Source organism: Myxocyprinus asiaticus, chromosome 44, assembly GCF_019703515.2.
Source record: "Myxocyprinus asiaticus isolate MX2 ecotype Aquarium Trade chromosome 44, UBuf_Myxa_2, whole genome shotgun sequence".
Classification (NCBI taxonomy): Eukaryota; Metazoa; Chordata; class Actinopteri; order Cypriniformes; family Catostomidae; genus Myxocyprinus; species Myxocyprinus asiaticus.
In genome coordinates this window covers 215,937-237,351 of record NC_059387.1, presented here as the reverse complement: position 1 = coordinate 237,351, position 21,415 = coordinate 215,937, and the positions used below count along the sequence as shown (strand labels likewise).

Genomic DNA, 21,415 nt, shown 5'->3' with positions numbered 1-21,415 from the left:
CCGTATTTCTTATTGTAATTTTCCCTAACCCCCATCCTAATGCTCGACCCCTCCTCGAAGGCAGCCACCCTCCCCATCTCCGCGCACCACTCCGGGAACGAGGGTGCTCCATCCGACTTCCAACTCCTCAAAATAACCTGCCTACCAATCATCACACCGGTCAAAACCCAGTCCTTCATGTACTTATCTACCAAATCCATGACCTCCCTATCTCCCAAAATACAGAGTCTGGGGCAGAACAAGACCTGAGTTCCCAACACATCACACACAAAACTTTGCACCTTCAGCCAAAATTCTTGGATCTTAAGGCACCCCCAAAAAACATGGATGGTGTCTCCATCTTCAGTATGGCATTGCCAGCAGGTGGGTTTGGCTTTAAGACCAAGCCTATACAATCTAGAGGAGGTCCAACAGAATCGATGTAAAATCTTAAATTGCACAAGGTGCACCCTTGCATCTCTAGATGTAGACTTGAAGTTTTTAGAATCCTTGCCCACACTCCCTCCTCCAATACCAAGTTTAAATCTTTCTCCCATAATCTCTTGAGAGAAGTTGAAGCTCCATCCCCCAGACTCTGAATTAGCAGGGAGTAATACACTGATGACTCATGACCTTTTCCAAAGCAGTAATTACCACTCCCAGAGTATCTGCCACTCTAGGAGGGTGTATGCTACTCCCAAAAATAGTACAGAGCAGGTGGCACAGCTGTAAATACCTGAAGAATTGAGACCTGGGAATCCCAAAATATTGAACCATATTTTCAAAGGATCTCAACACTCCACTCTCATATAGGTCACCGAGCATATTAACCTCCCTCACAATCCACTCTGTCCAGCAGAAAGGGGACTTATTAATACATAACTTTGGGTTCAGCCAAATGCTCGAAGCAACATTTAAATAAATGTTCGAATTAAACACTCTGGACATGTTTGTCCATACCGAGTGCAAATGCGAGATAACAGGGTGTAACTTAACTTCTCCAGCTTAGGCTTTGCAATGGCGAAATAGGGGCAAGAACTTCCTGTTCTTGGGGGCAGTGGTGGCTTAGCAGTTAAGGCTCTGGGTTACTGATCAGAAGGTTGGGGGTTCAAGCCCCAGCACTGCCAAGATGCCACTGTTGGGACCTTGAGCAAGGCCCTTGACCCTGTCTGCTCCAGGGGCACCATATCATGGCTGACCCTACACTCTGACCCCAGCTTAGCAGGGATATGTGAAAAAAATGAATTTCACTGTATATGTGCAAATGTGTGATAAATAAATACAATTATTATTAATTATTGTTCAATACAAAACCAGGGAGGGGCTCTCTCAGGAGGAAGCGACCAATGAACCAAATGTCTGAGACCGAATGCATAATAATAAAACAAAATCTTGGGTAGGCCTAGCTCACCTTTTGTCATTCAGCCTATGCAACTTACTGAAATGTAACCTGGGATGTTTACCATTCCAAATGAAGGACTTCGCTATGCTATCAAATTGCTTGAAATAAGAGAGGGGGACATTTATAGGGAGAGATTGTAGCAGGTAGTTGAATTTTGTGATACAATTAATTTTAATAACATTAACCTTCCCAATCATAGATAAATGTAATGAAGCCCACCTGCCCACATCGCTCGAAAACCTTTTTATTAAAGGGTCAAAATTAACTCACACAGATTTGCTGGGAATAAAATACCCAAATACTTAATGCCCTGTTTGGGCCACTGGAAGGCGCATGGCTGAAAAGCCGTTACCGGGCAGTACGCTGTCAGAACCAAAGCTTTGGATTTAGACAAATTAACTCTGTATCCTGAGAACTTAGAAAAGGAATTCATAATTCTGTGGTGGCAAGGCATAGATCTAGTAGGGTCGGAGACGAATAATAAAATATAATCTGCATAAAGCCACACTTCCCGCCATCACCCCTGGAAAATCATCCTCCTTTCTTATCGCGGCTGCTAATGGTTCCAGGGCAAGACAGAACAATTATGGGGAAAGAGGACAACCCTGCCTGGAGCCGCTAGCCAGAGTAAAATAATCTGAAATTAATCCATTTGTTTGTACAGCCACTACTGTGTGTCTAAAGTAACTTAATCCATCCAATAAAAGTATTCCCGAACCCATACATTTTCAAAATCTTAAAAAGGTAATCCCATTCTACCATATCAAATGCCTTTTCGGCGTCAAGTGAGATGGCAGCGACCAGAGTCTGATCATTCACCACTGACCACATTATATTGACTAAACGCCTAATGTTATCAGAAGAGCTATGGCCCGAATAAACCCCACCTGATCTGTACGTATAAGAGATGTTAGTCAAAGTTTTGGACAATATTTTAATGTCTAGCCTGGCCCCGGATCCTTGCCTTTAGGCAAGGCCTTAATTATCTCGCCATGCTCCTCCAAGGTTATTATCAGAATCAAGATAATTATTTTGCTCAGCCGACAGTTTAGGAAGTTCTAATGGTTCCACAAAGTTTCTAATAACCTCTTCAGTAGATGAAGATATGAAACTATAAAGATCAAGATAGAATTCTTTAAAAGGATTATTAATATCATTGGCTGAGCTAAATATTTCACCACCAGCAGATTTCACTGAGGGAATAATAGAAAAAGACTCTCTCTGTTTTATATATCTAGCCAGAAGCTTCCCTGCTTTGTCCCCCGACTCAAAGTGACTTGCCCTGAATAGCCAAAATTCCACCTTCCACAACAAAATAGTATTATATCTGTATTTCAATCCGGTTAATTCTCTGAGGCCATTCGGCGCTTCAGCTCTACCTTGGCACTTTTAATATTCCCTTCCAATTCCACGAGTTCTTGTGCTTTGGATTTATTGGTGAATGCGGCATACTGTATGATCCAGCCCCTAAGAGTGCGCAGAGCTCGCTGTTCACACGTCCGATCCTCGCATGGCGTCACGTGACCTTCCAAAAAAAGTCATTTTTGATTAAATCTAAATAGGCCCCATTTCCATCAGCCATCACTCAAACACCTTATCTTTGAGTAATCATGCTAATTTGCTAATTTGGTACAAGAAAATCACTTGCCATTATATCAGACACAGCTGAAAGCTATTTGGTTTGTTAAATGAAGCTCAACATTGTCTTTGTGTTTGTTTTTAAGTTGCCCCTGTATGCAATAGAGTGTCATGTCTTAAGGTCAATTTTAGGTCAAAAAATGGCAAAAAAAGAAACAGCTTTCTCTAGAAATTAGATGCCTCACATGTCCTCAGCTGACAGCTTCATTGAATTCTATCCGCTCAACACCAGTTTCATGTACAACAGTAAAGAGAAGACTACGGGGTGCAGGCCTTATTGGAAGAATTGCAAAGAAAAAGCCAGTTTTGAAACAGCAAACCAAAAAGAAAAGGTTAGAGTGGGCAAAGAATCACAGACATTGGACAACAGATAATTGGTAAAGAGTGTTATGGATCTTAACCCCATTGAGCACTTGTGGGATCAGCTAGACTGTAAGGTGTGTGAGAAGTGCCCAACAAGACAGCCACATCTATGGCAAGTGCTACAGGAAGCGTGGGGTGAAATGTCACCTGAGTATCTGGGCAAACTGATAGCTAGAATGTCAAGGATCTGCAAAACTGTCATTGCTGCACGTGGAGGATTTTTTTATGAGAACACTTTGAAGTAGTTTAAGTTTTTTTTAAAGTAGTTTACTATTAAAACATTTTTCAAATTGTAATAGTAATTTTTCACGTTATTAATATCCTGACTATACATTGTGATCAGTTGAATGCCACTTTGGTGAATAAAAGTACCAATTTCTTTCCATAAGAGCAAAATCTTTAAAAAATATACACTGGCGGCCAAAAGTTTGGAATAATGTACAAAGGATGCACTTAAATTATTGTCATGTTAATGTTATATTTTAAATATAGTTAATACAATAATAAAAAAGAGGATATCTGGAGCAGATGTATACAAAGTTTAATTTCACCTCAGGCCGCTCGTGCTTCTTCCCTCTCTTACCCGCAGCGCACGCAGGAAAATTTCCTCTCGTAAGATGAGAAAAGTAGCTATGGAAAACGCTTTGGATGTGGTGCTGGAAGCGGATTTCCAAAAAGTTGGCTTGCATGTCGCTATGGATGCTTTCACATTTGAGTCTTCTTCAAATCTGTGCGTGCTTGCAAGTTATTTTCCCACTGAGTGGCTTTTTCAAGTACAGCCTCAGGTGAGTCAGGTCCCGTATTTGATCGGACCATGTTAATTTTGCTCATCAAAATTGAATGCTCTAAGTAGCCTAGAAAAGTACTATTTTATACCAGGTATGCCAATATACAAATTGTCTCACATTTAACAAAAACCCACCAATTCACTATCTCAAAAAATTAGAATATGGTGACATGCCAATCAGCTAATCAACTCAAAACACCTGCAAATGTTTCCTGAGCCTTCAAAATGGTCTCTCAGTTTGGTTCACTAGGCTACACAATCATGGGGAAGACTGCTGATCTGACAGTTTGTACAGAAGACAATAATTGACACCCTTCACAAGGAGGGTAAGCCACAAACATTCATTGCCAAAGAAGCTGGCTGTTCACAGAGTGCTGTATCCAAGCACGGTAACAGAAAGTTGAGTGGAAGGAAAAAGTGTGGAAGAAAAAGATGCACAACCAACCGAGAGAACCGCAGCCTTATGAGGATTGTCAAGCAAAATCAATTCAAGAATTTGGGTGAACTTCACAAGGAATGGACTGAGGCTGGGGTCAAGGCATCAAGAGCCACCACACACAGACGTGTCAAGGAATTTGGCTACAGTTGTCGTATTCCTCTTGTTAAGCCACTCCTGAACCACAGACAACGTCAGAGGCGTCTTGCCTGGGCTAAGGAGAAGAAGAACTGGACTGTTGCCCAGTGGTCCAAAGTCCTCTTTTCAGATGAGAGCAAGTTTTGTATTTCATTTGGAAACCAAGGTCCTAGAGTCTGGAGGAAGGGTGAAGAAGCTCATAGCCCAAGTTGCTTGAAGTCCAGTGTTAAGTTTCCACAGTCTGTGATGATTTGGGGTGCAATGTCATCTGCTGGTGTTGGTCCATTGTGTTTTTTGAAAACCAAAGTCACTGCACCCGTTTACCAAGAAATTTTGGAGCACTTCATGCTTCCTTCTGCTGACCAGCTTTTTAAAGATGCTGATTTCATTTTCCAGCAGGATTTGGCACATGCCCACACTGCCAAAAGCACCAAAAGTTGGTTAAATGACCATGGTGTTGGTGTGCTTGACTGGCCAGCAAACTCACCAGACCTGAACCCCATAGAGAATCTATGGGGTATTGTCAAGAGGAAAATGAGAAACGAGACCAAAAAATGCAGATGAGCTGAAGGCCACTGTCAAAGAAACCTGGGCTTCCATACCACCTCGGCAGTGCCACAAACTGGTCACCTCCATGCCATGCCAAATTGAGGCAGTAATTAAAGCAAAAGGAGCCCCTACCAAGTATTGAGTACATATACAGTAAATGAACATACTTTCCAGAAGGCCAACAATTCACTAAAAAATGTTTTTTTTATTGGTCTTATGATGTATTCTAATTTTTTGAGATAGTGAATTGGTGGGTTTTTGTTAAATGTGAGCCAAAATCATCACAATTAAAAGAACCAAAGACTTAAACTACTTCAGTCTGTGTGCATTGAATTTATTTAATACACGAGTTTCACAATTTGAGTTGAATTACTGAAATAAATGAACTTTTCCACGACATTCTAATTTATTGAGATGCACCTGTATATATACAGTACTGTGCAAAAGTCTTGGGCATATAAGATGTTTTACAAAAACATTTGTCTTAAGATGGTTATTTATTTCTTCAATTTTAGTTTGTCAATAGGAAATACACATTTTAGACTCCCAACCATTACTTTTGCTAATTGAATAGAAGAACAGGGAGCCCTGCAACAGATGTCATTGCCCCTACTGAGCCCCCACTGAATGTTGAGTCAGTCTGGGATTACATGAAGAGACAGAAGCATTTGAGACAGCCTAAATAGATAGAAGAACTATGGTGAATTCTCGGAGAAGCTTGGAACATCTTATCTACCAACAACCAAGAAAAACTGTGTCCAGGTGTACTTAGGAGAATTGGTGCTGTTTTTAAGGCAAAGGTGGTCACACCAAATATTGATTTAGCTTTTTATATTTACTGGACTTTGTATGATGTTAACTGTTAAATGAAAACTATTTATGGCATTATTTTTGAAGACATTCTCACTATGCAACATTTTTCACAAGTGCCTAAAACTTTTGCACAGTACTGTGTGTGTGTGTGTGTGTGTGTGTGTGTGTGTGTGTATATATATATATATATATATATATATATATGTATATATATATATATAATTTTTACCCTGCTGATCAATAAGGCTGTTTTCAACGACGTGCCGACTGCTTAACAGGTTAAACTATCTTTTATTCTGTGTACACATCATGATTAGGACAATACATTTGGTATATTGAGCATTTCTCACAGGCCTATTTTTTTCTATCCTAGCTATTTTTTTTACATTGTAACTGTTAAAGGGATTGTTCACCCGAAAATGAAAATTCTCTCATTAACCTACCCTCATGCCATCCCAGATGTGTATGACTTTCTTTCTTCAGCAGAATACAAATGAAGATTTACAGATTTTAGAGGAATATTTCAGCACTGTAGGTCCTCACAATGCAAGTGAATGGTATATTACCTTTGTAGCTCCTAAAATCACATAAAGGTAACATAAAAGTAATCCATATGTCTCCAGTGGTTAAATACATATCTTCAGAAGTGATGTAATAGGTGTGGGTAAGAAACTTCTCAATCTCTTTACTCTTTAATCAGACCATTTACTCTTACATCTGAAAGTTAAAGTGGAGATTTAGAGTAAAAAAGGACTTTTTTTTTTTTATGTGATTTTTAAGCTACAAAGGTCTGATCACAATTCACTTGCATTGTATGGACCTACAGAGCTGAAATATTTTTCTAAAAGTGATGAGAGAATTTAAATTTTTGGGTGAACTATCCCTTTAATGGTTAACGTTCTTTAACGAACAGCTGTCAAATTAGATCATAGGCTAATGCACGTCCTGAAATACATACAACCTTTCAGCATATTTTTTCTCTCATAGATTTGGCTTACCTGTTAATTGTTTTCAATAGTGTCCTGACTGTTTTACTATGTTAAGTAACTTACTTGGTGAATTTCTTTTAGAACATGCTATTAGGATTGCTTTAAGCTGGCATCACACTTGCATGACATCACGCAGACTCCAGTCAACTTGATTTTGGCCAAGGCGTCACACTTGCAGACTCATCGCAACTATCTCTCTCTGATCCCTGTCACATGGAGCTTGCTGAAAGAACAACAGGAGTACTATGTGAGCAAAAACAATTGCAATAGAGTGATTTAGGGCATTTTCAGACATGTAGCTTGCTTGATTTGTGCCAAAACGGGTTAAAATAGTTACAATGTTGCATTATCTTCATGGTTCGGTTGGCTTTCACAAGATTATATTTTAAAATGGACAAAAACTGGAAAATTTATGGTGTGGTTATTTTTATCTTTCATTAGTTGCTTTTGCATCGAAAAGTACCTGTTCTCACGGTCGCGGAGCTCTCACAGGTGCTCTCTCTCTCTCTCTCCGTGTCTGTTTTGCCGCTACACAAGAGAGAAGTGATCGTGAAGATGGAGTAACTTTACCTCGTGAAAGTGCATTATTGTTTATTAATCCAATTGAGGCTTGTCGAAGAAGCATGTCCATATGCAGCTTTCAGTCAGAAAAGAAATACATCCAATAAAAACAGACTGTTGTGGCTCATTTTAGTGCAGGAAAAAAGATTGGTGACTGAATCTGAGTACGATGAAAACATTCACATCAGCTTGACATCTTGTCCGTTCTTCAGTAAAAGAAGAAGCTCATTGGTCACTTGATGAGAACACAAGACCCCGCCTCAGTGACAGAATTATTTTTTCAAACAAGCAGGATGTGTTTTTTCAGTTTTTAAAGCCATTACCCACTGAAGATAAGCAGGGTTGAGCCTGGTCTGTACCTGTATGGGAGGCCCTCTGGGGAAATCTAAGGTTGCTGCTGGAAGAGGTGTTATTGAGGCCAGTAAGGGGTGCTCACCCTACTGTCTGTGTGGTCCTACTTCTAACGCCCCAGTATAGTGATGGGGACACTATACTGTAAATAAGCACCATCCTTCGGATGAGATGTTAAACCGAGGTCCTGACTCTCTGTGGTCATTAAAAATCCCAGGGCACTTTTTGTAAAATTGTAGGGTTGTAACCCCGGTGTCCTGGCCGTATTACCCCCATTGGGGCTTATCAATCATGGCCTCCTAATAATTCCCCTCTATGAATTGGCTGTATCACTTTCCTCTCTCCTCTCCACCAACAGCTGGTGTGTGGTGAGTGCACTATGGCTGCCGTCGCATCATCATGCTGCACACTGGTGGTGGTTGAGGAGATTCACCTGTTCACTGTGTAAAGTGCTTTGAATGTAGTGTTAGAAAAGTGCTATGTAAGGGATAATGTATAAATAAACCCCAACAGGGTGATCAGGACCCTGACGCGAAGCGAGGGGTCTTGTATCACCCTGAAGGAGTTTATTTTGCGATAACAACTGACTGACTGTACATTATCCCGCTTATTACATGGCTTCTAACCAAATAAATAAATATGTGGACATAAAATATTGATTTGTGTTGAAACTAAGTAATTTGAGAAGAAATTGCTGAACAGCTGGAATCAACCTCCGGTTTGTGTTGGAGTTCTGTTGGTGTTTATTTTGTGAAACTGACCGTCTGACTCTTAAATATTCAGCCTATTACAAGACTATTTGCCAAATAAATAACTAAATAGACATGAAACATTGATTTGAGTTGAAATTATTTTATTAGCTTACTTGTAGAGATTGCACAGTGAGCCAAGAAGCAGGAGATATGGCTCGCAGAACCCAGATGAGCGGTTTGATACGTCTAAATCCCCGGATGTGCGGTAGTTATGGAGCAATATCTGACTGCTGGATGGCGCCATTGACCAATCAGAATTGAGTATTCCAGAGATCCATGTAATACATTTTTTTAACATTCATTCATTCATTCCTTTATTAACTCAGCAGGGAGTCCCGACAGTCAAGTGATTAACACCTACTGAGAAATGCTAATGCGCACTCTGTCTCCCTCTGCCTGGCAGGTGATTTATGACGCTAACACCTGAAAATCATTGGAAAAATCAGCTTGTGAGATGCCGGCTTTATTGGTCCTGCACTATTCATTCAATTGTTTTCAATAAATATGCCTGTATTTGCTTTATTCAATTTGCTGGTTTATTCAATTAATGTATGCCATTTTCTATATTTAATCTACAGTGATCATAATGCAAGGCAAGCATGTCGCAGATAAATGCACCTATTCAACAGAATTTAGTGTCGGATTTGGCTGTTGGAATAGATTAAGTATTTTAAATGGGTTGCATAAACACACAATGTTTTTTGACTGTTTTCTGGGAGTTTCTTACTTTTTAGACTAGTTGACTAGTTTACTTTTAAACGTCAGTGAAATTCGTCATTCTGCACATCCCTTATGTAAATCATACACATTTTCAAAACAAACTGGCATATTCTTCTGAATTACAGCATGTCTGAAAGTGTAAATTCCCAAATGCGTAGAACTGTTAATATCTCACCCTCCAGTTGCAGCAATCTCATGCTTCAAGAACTGAGCAAGCTTTCATTCATTAGAGGAGCAGTGTATGTATGATTTTGTGTATGCTGCAGTTAAAAAAAGATTGGCTCTGAATCTAGGCACAATTGGTGCATCCGTAACAATAACAGTATGCTGACTATGTCAAGCCAGCATAATAAATGCAGATCATGCAGTTCATGTGGAGTACGGCTCAGAAGATTAAGAGCTGTAAATAGAAACATCAGCTGCAGTGAGACAGCTCTGTGCCTTAACTGTCTCACTTTCTATTTCCAAACAGGTTTTTAAGGACCATCTCAGTCATTCTGTTCCTCAACAAACAGGACATGCTGGCTGAGAAGATCCTGGCAGGAAAATCAAAACTAGAGGATTATTTCCCAGAGTATGCTCGCTATACACTGCCTCCTGAAGGTACCCCCTAATTTTCAAATCACTCCTACACCCCTGAAAATATATATATATATATATATATATAGTGTACTGTAATAATGCCTGTGTTTTTGTGTGCACAGCGACCCCTGACCCAGGAGAAGACCCCAAAGTGTCCAGAGCTAAATTTTTCATCCGAGATGAATTCTTGGTATAAATCATTTCTGTTTAACTCTCAGTATTTTTTTTAAGTCTCACTACTTACAATGTTAAGACACTTAAATTGTACAAAAAGCACACAACAGAGCAGGGTTTGGATTTTTTATTTAGTTTTTATTTCTATGTTTAGTTTTTAGACTTTGTCCTTTAGTTTTATTTTAATTTTCGTTTTCTCAGTGTTTTCTAGCCTCAGTTAAGTTTTTTTTGTTTTGTGTGTGTGTGTGTTTGGTTGCTAAAGCATTTACTGGAATAATTTCAAATGTTTAATGTCAATAAAAAATAAAAAAAATCTCTGCTGCTGGTACCACTATATTTGTAATCAGTTATACTGTATAAAATAGGGTGTTTTCTTTTTTATTAGTGTATTTTTATTTTGGGCAGAAACCATGGTTTTGGTACAATTAATCATGGTTTTACTAAAGTAATACCATAGGGTACTAACCCATATGGCAACCATGGTTTTACTATAGTAATGGATCTATTACTGCAGTAACCATGATTACTTTTGTAGTTACCATGGTTTTTACTACAAATAAATACCATGTTTAAAAAATATCAACTGATTGTCATATATTTTAAAATATTTTTCTTCTTTAAATAGCTTCAGTGTAGTTAGCTACTTTGGGTAGTAGCTTGTAGTGTAGCTAACTACTTGTTTTAAGTACCTGTAGCTTCTCCAACACTGCATTTGTGCTAGCCGAGTGTTACATTTGGAGCCTGTGTGTCCTATGTACTGTATCTGGCCACGATTTCTTATGTGTGTTTTTTATTTTTATTTATTTTTTTTACTATTTTTAATTGCTTTTCGTCTTCGCTAGTTCATTTAAAATGTTACATTTTTAAAAGTAAATATATTCAATTTAGTCTCTAGATTGATCATAAATTTTGCATGCAGAATAGTTTCATTTAAGCTACCCATTTATGAATCTTATTGTTGGTATAACACCATAACATTGCTTTGGCTGTGTGTGTGTTTGCAGAAAATCAGCACGGCGAGCGGCACAGACAAACACTACTGCTATCCTCACTTCACCTGCGCTGTGGACACAGAAAACATTCGCCGTGTGTTCAATGACTGTCGTGACATTATTCAGAGGATGCACCTGCGGCAGTATGAACTCTTGTGATTGGCTGCCCGGATCGCTTGCTCCCCAAATCAACACTTTACAGTCCCACATCACATGGGCTCTTTGAGAACTACTGACGAGTGACACGGTTGTCATTGTCCCTCTTTTTCTGCTTCTCACTTGTTTTTCTATTTTTATTTATAATATACAGTATATACAGTACATATATATTTCTGAAGTGAGAGAGGGTTGTATGATAGGTGTGTGTGTGTGTGTGTGTGATAAACTTAGTTTTTATACTCGTATCACTCACGTAATTTTTTTATCGGCTGGCTTTAGTCGATGTTAGACGTTGACCTGTGGTAACCTGTGACTTGTGTCAGGGTGGACTGACCTTTGACCTTTACCCTCCATCTAATGAAGGGTTATTTGGAAGTACTTGACATAGGGGTTAAGGGGTACACAAAGGGTGAATCAAAGCACTTTGCATCCATTTCCTAAACGAAGACCAGGAGGCAAAATTCACAATGTAGCACCTCTATATTTATTACTTGCCACTTTTCTTTTTATTATTGCCTTTAATTGATTTTTTTTTTCTTCTGCAAAGTGTGCAAAAAGGACTTCAGGGCTAGATTAGAGTTTGTAACCAACTAAAGAGCACAGGGCAAAGTGTAGGAGCAGGGACTTATGGGATTTGTTGTACTATGCGCTGCCGACAGGCCAACCAATGCGTCATTTAGCATGGACGGCACCCATTTGTGGCGATAGTCCTAAATATATAGATAGATATAGATAGATGTATAGATATATAATCTATATTTTTAGGGATTTTGTTAAAGGTTATACAAGTTGCTTGATCTTGTGAAGAACTGCAAAATTGTATTTTGTAAAAACTTCAGCAATCTCTTTGTGCCTTTGATTACAGCTCTACCTGTAAACAGGTGATTGGCCAGCGCTGTACAACTTGATGTCAAATCGTACATGCGGCAGGGCGTGCTAGTGGGAAATTTCCCTGTAGGCTTGTTTTTTTTTTTTTTTTTTAATTAAGCTACTAAAAATATATATTTAAATCAAAGTCTTTTACTATAAAATGAAGAACATTTAGGCAAAAAATATTGTATACAATATGCAAAATTAACCACTTTTGTTCAGAAACAGTATGTCTTTATTTATTTTTCTTTGCATTTCCATTTTTGTTGAGTGGACAGCTTTAAACATGTTTGAAATCTTTTCAAATGTTCAAAACCTGCTGTTATTTCGGGTAGGATGCATTTTTTGGTACAGTGTATATAAAGACTGTACACAGGGCCATGCCGGTAAAAACGTGTAGATATTTGACCGCATGCATGTGTGCATACTGTACATGTACATGTAGATCACATGTCATACATCTGCATTTTTTGTGTGTACATATACATTTATAAAAAGATGGAAAATATATTCTATAATTATATACAATTGAAGTCAGAAGTTTACATACACCTTAGCCAAATAGATTTAAGCTCAGTTTTCACAATTCCTGACATTTAATTGTAGAAATATTCCCTGTTTTTGGTCAGTTAGGATCACTATTTTAAGAATGTGAAATGTCAGAATAATAGTAGAGAGTACGATTTGTTTCAGCTTTTATATCTTTCATCACATTTCCAGTGGGTCAGAAGTTTACATACTCTTTGTTAGTATTTGGTAGCATTGCCTTTAAATTGTTTAACCTGTTGATGCTCATTGACCCCACCCATGGGTTTGACTTTACTTTGCTTAAATGAGTTCACATTTACTATATAGTGTGCTGTTCAAAATTGTTCATAATGTTGACAAATTATACATCTGTATAATTTGTCAACATTATTAACTCTTTTTTGACTAGACTATATAGTAAATTTGAACTAATTTAAGCAAAGTGACATCAGTTCTTTGTGCACATCACATCTTGGGTCAAACGTTTTGGGTTGCCTTCCACAAGCTTCTCACAATAAGTTGCTTGAATTTTGGTCCATTCCTCCAGACAGAACTGGTGTAACTGAGTCAGGTTTGTAGGCCTTCTTGCTTGCACGCGCTGTTTCATTTCTGCCCACAACTTTTCTATCGGATTGAGGTAAAGGCTTTGTGATGGCCACAATGTAGCACCTCTATATTTATTACTTGCCACTTTTCTTTTTATTATTGCCTTTAATTGATTTTTTTTTTCTTCTGCAAAGTGTGCAAAAAGGACTTCAGGGCTAGATTAGAGTTTGTAACCAACTAAAGAGCACAGGGCAAAGTGTAGGAGCAGGGACTTATGGGATTTGTTGTACTATGCGCTGCCGACAGGCCAACCAATGCGTCATTTAGCATGGACGGCACCCATTTGTGGCGATAGTCCTAAATATATAGATAGATATAGATAGATGTATAGATATATAATCTATATTTTTAGGGATTTTGTTAAAGGTTATACAAGTTGCTTGATCTTGTGAAGAACTGCAAAATTGTATTTTGTAAAAACTTCAGCAATCTCTTTGTGCCTTTGATTACAGCTCTACCTGTAAACAGGTGATTGGCCAGCGCTGTACAACTTGATGTCAAATCGTACATGCGGCAGGGCGTGCTAGTGGGAAATTTCCCTGTAGGCTTGTTTTTTTTTTTTTTTTTAATTAAGCTACTAAAAATATATATTTAAATCAAAGTCTTTTACTATAAAATGAAGAACATTTAGGCAAAAAATATTGTATACAATATGCAAAATTAACCACTTTTGTTCAGAAACAGTATGTCTTTATTTATTTTTCTTTGCATTTCCATTTTTGTTGAGTGGACAGCTTTAAACATGTTTGAAATCTTTTCAAATGTTCAAAACCTGCTGTTATTTCGGGTAGGATGCATTTTTTGGTACAGTGTATATAAAGACTGTACACAGGGCCATGCCGGTAAAAACGTGTAGATATTTGACCGCATGCATGTGTGCATACTGTACATGTACATGTAGATCACATGTCATACATCTGCATTTTTTGTGTGTACATATACATTTATAAAAAGATGGAAAATATATTCTATAATTATATACAATTGAAGTCAGAAGTTTACATACACCTTAGCCAAATAGATTTAAGCTCAGTTTTCACAATTCCTGACATTTAATTGTAGAAATATTCCCTGTTTTTGGTCAGTTAGGATCACTATTTTAAGAATGTGAAATGTCAGAATAATAGTAGAGAGTACGATTTGTTTCAGCTTTTATATCTTTCATCACATTTCCAGTGGGTCAGAAGTTTACATACTCTTTGTTAGTATTTGGTAGCATTGCCTTTAAATTGTTTAACCTGTTGATGCTCATTGACCCCACCCATGGGTTTGACTTTACTTTGCTTAAATGAGTTCACATTTACTATATAGTGTGCTGTTCAAAATTGTTCATAATGTTGACAAATTATACATCTGTATAATTTGTCAACATTATTAACTCTTTTTTGACTAGACTATATAGTAAATTTGAACTAATTTAAGCAAAGTGACATCAGTTCTTTGTGCACATCACATCTTGGGTCAAACGTTTTGGGTTGCCTTCCACAAGCTTCTCACAATAAGTTGCTTGAATTTTGGTCCATTCCTCCAGACAGAACTGGTGTAACTGAGTCAGGTTTGTAGGCCTTCTTGCTTGCACGCGCTGTTTCATTTCTGCCCACAACTTTTCTATCGGATTGAGGTAAAGGCTTTGTGATGGCCACTCCAATACCTTGACTTTGTTGTCCTTAAGCCATTTTACCACAACTTTAGAGGTGTGCTTGGGGTCATTGTCCATTTGGAAGACCCATTTGTGACCGAGCTTTAACTTCCTGGCTGATGTCTTGAGATGTTGCTTCAATATATCCACATAAATTTCCTTCCTCATGATGCCATCTATTTTGTGAAGTGCACCAGTCCCTCCTGCAGCAAAACACCCCCACAAAATGATGCTGCCACCCCCATGCTTCACGGTTGGGATGGTGTTCTTCGGCTTGCAAGCCTCACCCTTTTTCCTCCAAACATAACAATGGTCATTATGGTCAAACAGTTCAATTTTTGTTTAATTAGACCAGAGGAAATTTCCCCTAAAAGTACGATTTTTGTCCCCATGTGCACTTGCAAACTGTAGTCTGGCTTTTTAATGGCAGTTTTGGAGCAGTAGCTTCTTCCTTGCTGAGCAGCATTTCAGGTTATGTCGATATAAGACTTGTTTTACTGTGGATATAGATACTTGTCTACCTGTTTCCTCCAGCATCTTCACAAGGTCCTTTGCTGTTGTTCTGGAATTGATTTTCACTTTTCGCACTAAACTACGTTTATCTCTAGGAGACAGAATACGTCTCCTTCCTGAGCGGTATGATGGCTGCGTGGTCCCATGGTGTTTATACTTGCGTTCTATTGTTTGTACGGATGAACGTGGTACCTTCAAGCATTTGGAAACTGCTCCAAAGGATGAACCAGACTTGTGGAGGTCCACAATTTGTTTTCTGAGGTCTTGGCTGATTTCTTTTGATTTATGTATGATGTAAAGCAAAGAGGCACTGAGTTTGAAGGTAGGCCTTAAAATACATCCACAGGTATGCCTCCAATTCAGTACACCTCCTATCAGAAGCTAATTGTCTAAAGGCTTGACATAATTTTCTGGAATTTTCCAAGCTGCTTAAAGGCACAGTTAACTTAGTGTATGTAAACTTCTGACCCATTGGAATTGTGATTTTAAAAAAAAATGTATCCCCTTTTCTCCCAATTTGGAATGCTCAATTCCCACTACTTAGTAGGTCCTCATGGTGGCGCGTTTACTCGCCTCAATTCGGGTGGCAGAGGACAAGTCTCAGTTGCCTCCACTTCTGAGACAGTCAATCCACGCATTTTATCACATGGCTCACTGTGCATGACACCATGGAGACTCACAGCATGTGGAGGCTTATGCTACTCTCCGCAATCCACACACAACTTACCACGTGCCCAATTGTGAGCGAGAACCCCTAATCGCAACCACGAGGAGGTTACCCCATGTGACTCTACCCTCCCTAGCAACCGGGCCAATTTGGTTGCTTAGGAGACCTGGCTGGAGTCACTCAGCACGCCCTGGATTCAAACTCGCGACTCCAGGGGTGGTAGTCAGTGTCAATACTTGCTGAGCTATCCAGGCCCTGGAATTGTGATATAGTCAATTAAAAGTGAAACAATCTGTCTGTAAACAATTGTTGGAAAAATTACCCATGTCATGCACAAAGTAGATGTCATAAACGACTTGCCAAAACTATAGTTTGCTAATATTAAATCTGTGGAGTGGTTAAAAAATGTGTTTTAATGACTTTAATCTAAGTGTATGTAAATTTCTGACTTCAACTGTATGTACAGTTATTTATAATAATATGTGTGCCTAAATGTATACATACATGTTTAGTAGGCTGTATGCATAAATACGCATTTGTAGATGCATAGCTAAGAAGGAATGACAGAGCGAGACTAGTGGTTCCTTACTGGCCGCCCTGAGAGTGTGCTGACTTCACAGGCGTTGTGAATGTAAGCATTGATAGTGTATACTCACAGCTGTAGTGTCTATACTCTCATACACCATACACCTTTGGGGCTGTTACCAGCAGTTAAAGGAATATTTCACCCAAAAATTTCATTATTTACTCACCATCATATCATTCCAACCTGTATGCAGTAATTTCTTCTGTGGGAAACAATAGAAGTAATTTTTTAATAATGTTCACGCAGCTCTTTTCCATTCGACAACAGTTTATGGAACGAGACTCCTTGAAAAAGTTTTCTATTGAAAAACAACTTAAGTATCTGTGTTCCTCACTCTAAGCTGTTTAAATTGGAATATAGTGCATGAGTCTTATGGACTGGTTTTTTGATACTGTTACGGAGCTTTCTGTCCTTTTTGGAGCTAGACAGATATGTTCTTAATGAGCTGTTGTTGTGTGGAAAAGAGCTGTGTGAAAATTCTTCTTTTACAGCTGCCTGATTATGCAACTACATGCACTTAAATCCATGGACAGAGGTCATACAAGATTCCTGCACCTTTTGACCAATGAATTTCCATGACTTTTCCAGTGTCCTGTAATTAATGGATGAGTTTAAAAAAAAATAATAATACTAATAATTTTTTAGAGATTGCACTCACAAACAGCAGCTAATGTAATATTTAGAGTTTTAAAATTCCCTGATTTTCCAAGTTTCCATGACCATGGGGATCCTGTTCATTGCAAGACCCCATAAATTGTTAATGATGATCCTTGAAGTAATTCAATCCAACTGCTATTTTAGCTGTGTGACGCCCTCTACAGGTGCTGTGATTGGTATGTGACGTGACTTCAGACTGTGATTGGCTGTAAAATAGATAGGCTTTACTCTCTTTACTCTCATCTGCAGCTACATGTTCAAACTTGTTTCAGAAGCTAAAATTACAAGTGACAGTGAAGAAAAAAACATTTGTTTCTGGCCTTCAAGGATTTTAAGATTTATTTTTTATTTTCTTAATGTTTATTTTAATAAAGAGGCACATTAGAAGACCTTTGTCTTTGTTTAGAATGCCAAATGTAGGAAGAAATGTAATTTTACAAATAAAATGCATATAAAAGAAATTTGTCTATTGTATTGGGATTGATGTGGTAATCATGACTTTAGCAAGTTGCTGTTAAAATTCTTTATTTTTCTAATATTTGTAGTTTAAAAAATTTCACATTTACATGGGAATTCAAATAAAGTCTGAAAAAATATTTGCAGTGCTCAACAATAAGGATTTTTTTCTGCTAGCTGGGTGGCCCCAACACAGTTGATTTTTATGTGTCTGAAAAGAAATAAATTATATATATATATATATATATATATATATATATATATATATATATATATATATATATATATATATATATTTAATGTCTTGTATTATAATATATATATACTATATATATATATATATATATATATATATATATATATATATAAAAAAAAACATACTGAAACTCCAACATACTGATAATTTCACAAACACATTTATTTATAGAAAGAAATGGCATATAGTATTAAACTTTCTATCTCACACACTGGACATATTTGTTGAATACTGATTTAGAATTAAGACTGAAAGTCCATTTAACCAGTAAAATCACTGAAGCTCAGCACATGAGCTGTGGTGGCTTCCGTTTGATCATTCAGTGACAACTCTGTACTCAGGGTTCACAAATTGTAGCGTAGCCAGAAACTTTTGGGTGTGTGGGCCAAAAGAAATTATCAATTGCATGAGATATATAAATGTAATTTTTTTTTTTTAACGTTTAGCTGTTTGTTTCCAGGGGCTATATACTACAAAATCTGAGTTATATTTATTTATTTGGAATTACAAGTATATATTCAGATTTGATTTATTTCCCGTTTGGCCCCACATATTATATACATATATTTTATTTTTATTTTTTTTACATGCATAATATGGAACATTGGAACAGATACTGATTATTAGGCCAATAGTAGGATTCAGGGGATTTACTGTAGACATTTCTTTAAATTTGAAATCAGAATGGATATTTTAAACACAATGAACCATTTGGTCATCTTTTTTTCCAGCACAATTTGCTGGTATCTTTGGATGGATGAAAATGATGGAAATGGCTTGGGTATTGTCCCTATGTCTCTGCTATGGTTTACTGCCAGTTGTTTTTAATATCTTATGTCACTGCGTCACAACTGTACACTTGTTAAAGCAGGGAAGTGCTGCAAAGCGACAAATAAAATTCACAGCAATAAAGTCATGCATATGTTATTTGGACAAATTTTATTTTAGACGAACGAGGAAAATTATGAAGCTGGAGTTTTAGGAGTTTTGAAAACATAGATTTTTTTTTTTTTTTTTTTTTGCATGATAAAACTCCTATTTCAGCATTTCAGCGAATGCCATCACAAGCGTTTGCTGGATGTTAATATGCTCTCAAAGACTGCATCAAAGTAGCCTATATTCAGTAACTAATGTCAACTCGATCTGGTTTTGATGAACAGGTCAGAAGATTTTTAAATATAAACAAATTAAATAATAGCAATCAATTAAAATATATGACATCTGTAAAAAAAAAAGTTGTTGTAAGCAGCTGCATGCATGTCTCATTGTTGCATCGGGTGTTTTACAGTAGCTTTGTGAGAGCAATCTGGTTTTATTTTTTGAGCTGCTGTTGTTTTGAAAGCTTTGGTGTTTACATTATCCCTCCAGACAGACTCTGATGTTAGCGGTTCATATGAGGCCAGTAAGCTATTGGTTGATAGGGGAACAGAGTCATGAGACAATGATTGGGTGGGCCTGAAAGCCAATAAGTGGCACTCAAGCCCACCCGTAGCTACACCAGTGGTCACAAAGTCTTGTGCTTTCCCAGTATGCTATTTGTCAGCTGCAGTGCTCTTGTGAACAGACGGAACTGTGTGAGGGTTATCAGTGTGATGATCAGAGTGCTGCAGCAGTACAGTGTCAGTACACTCCTCTCCTCCGGCAGAAAACATTTCGACAAGCTGAAGTCAAACCTGGAGAACGTGCCCTGCAGAAAGTGACACACAAAACACAAACAGAAGCAGACAGGAGAAATAATAGTGAAATTTCCACTAATATATAGTATAACATAGAACTGGTTTGCTGATGTCATTTTGAAGCCACTGCTCCACCACACTGTTATTCCAAACATTTGAGTGGGCATCCTTAAAGGGTTAGTTCACCCAAAAATGAAAATTCATAATTTACTCACTCTCATGCCATTCCAGATGTGTATGACTTTCTTTCTTCTGCTGAACACAAACAAAGGTTTTTAGAATAATTTCTCAGCTCTGTCAGTCCATACAAGTTGGCAAGTGAATGGGTGCCAACATTTTGAAGCTCCAAAATCCACATAAGGGCAACATAAAAGTAGGCCTACTCCAGACAACTCTGGTGGTTAAATCTATAAGTTCTGAAGCGATATGACAGGTGTGGGTGAGAAACAGTTCAATATTTAAGTCCTTTTTTACTATACATTTAATTTGACTATCCCTGCTCAGTCAATCTCCACTTTCACATTCTCCTGTTTTTGGTGATTCACTTTATTCGTGCATATCACCCCCTACTGGGCAGGGAGGAGAATTTACGATAAAAATAAAAATAAATGACTTAAAAATTGATCTGTTTCTCACCCACACCTATCATATCATGTCTGAACACATGGATTTAACGACTGGTGTCATATGGATTACTTTTATTCTCTCTTTATGTGAATTTTGGAGCTTAAAAGTTTTGGCAACCCATTCACTTGCATTGTATGGACTTACAGAGCTGAAATTCTTCTAAAAATCTTAATTTGTGTTCTGCAGAAGAAAGAAAGTCATACACATCTGGGAGTAAAAGATGAGAGAATTTTCATTTTTGGGTGAACTATTCCTTTAAACTCAGTGAGCAGGGTAATATGTTTACATTTAAAATGTAGTACTTGGATACATAAATAGTCATATGTGGCACCATTTGAAAACTTTTTAAAGGTCTTCATCACTTTTGCATTTATGTTACATAAAATAACAAAACCTGCAAATGAATGCCACCCTGTCGTGCTAATGTAAACATTTTAATATAAAAGTTTTTCAAATATCACTAAAATAGTGATTTTAGTGATCAATAGTCATATCAATGGACGCTCTCATTTTTAGGAATGTGACTGCAGTTTATGTTGTTGCCATATGATTATTAAAAAAAATAAATAAATGTATATGATCTCTGTCAGACAACAAAGACAAATGTCTCATTTCTGCTCCTATCACTGCTTCTGTTAGCCCCAAATAGCCACAAACTCATACTTGTCTGTCAGCTTGCTTTGGGTAAATAATCCAATGTTATGTCTCAGATGTCTAGAACAAAAATAATAATAAACAAATCTTTGGCAAAGCATGTTCATGAATATTGATGAAGTATACATCATCTATGAGGATCTCAACTTTCCCACCAAGATAAAGGGTGCTTTCACACTTGGTTCGATTGCTTGGACTGAACCAGAATTTGTTTCCTACCCCTCCCCCTGCCCCCACTGGTCTCTGTTCATATCATATTTTTTGGGTCTGAACCGTGGTCCGATTACAACAGAGT

At 37.6% G+C, this 21,415-nt stretch overlaps 2 protein-coding genes across 4 annotated transcripts in view; one reads left to right on the top strand and one right to left on the bottom strand.

Moving 5' to 3' along the window:
* gnal (guanine nucleotide binding protein (G protein), alpha activating activity polypeptide, olfactory type) overlaps positions 1-11,387 on the top strand; it is a 173,306-nt gene extending 161,919 nt beyond the window's left edge. For both annotated transcript variants that reach the window (XM_051686583.1, XM_051686584.1), the window contains 3 exons: positions 9,951-10,081; positions 10,183-10,250; positions 11,239-11,387. In XM_051686583.1, the coding sequence (XP_051542543.1) occupies positions 9,951-10,081; positions 10,183-10,250; positions 11,239-11,385 (346 nt within the window). In that variant the 3' untranslated portion in view covers positions 11,386-11,387. The remainder of the gene's footprint in view (positions 1-9,950; positions 10,082-10,182; positions 10,251-11,238) is intronic.
* Positions 11,388-18,301: 6,914 nt separating this feature from the next.
* mppe1 (metallophosphoesterase 1) overlaps positions 18,302-21,415 on the bottom strand; it is a 66,770-nt gene continuing 63,656 nt past the window's right edge. For both annotated transcript variants that reach the window (XM_051686585.1, XM_051686586.1), the window contains exon 9: positions 18,302-19,850. In XM_051686585.1, coding sequence (XP_051542545.1) covers positions 19,668-19,850 — 183 coding nt within the window. In that variant the 3' untranslated portion in view covers positions 18,302-19,667. The remainder of the gene's footprint in view (positions 19,851-21,415) is intronic.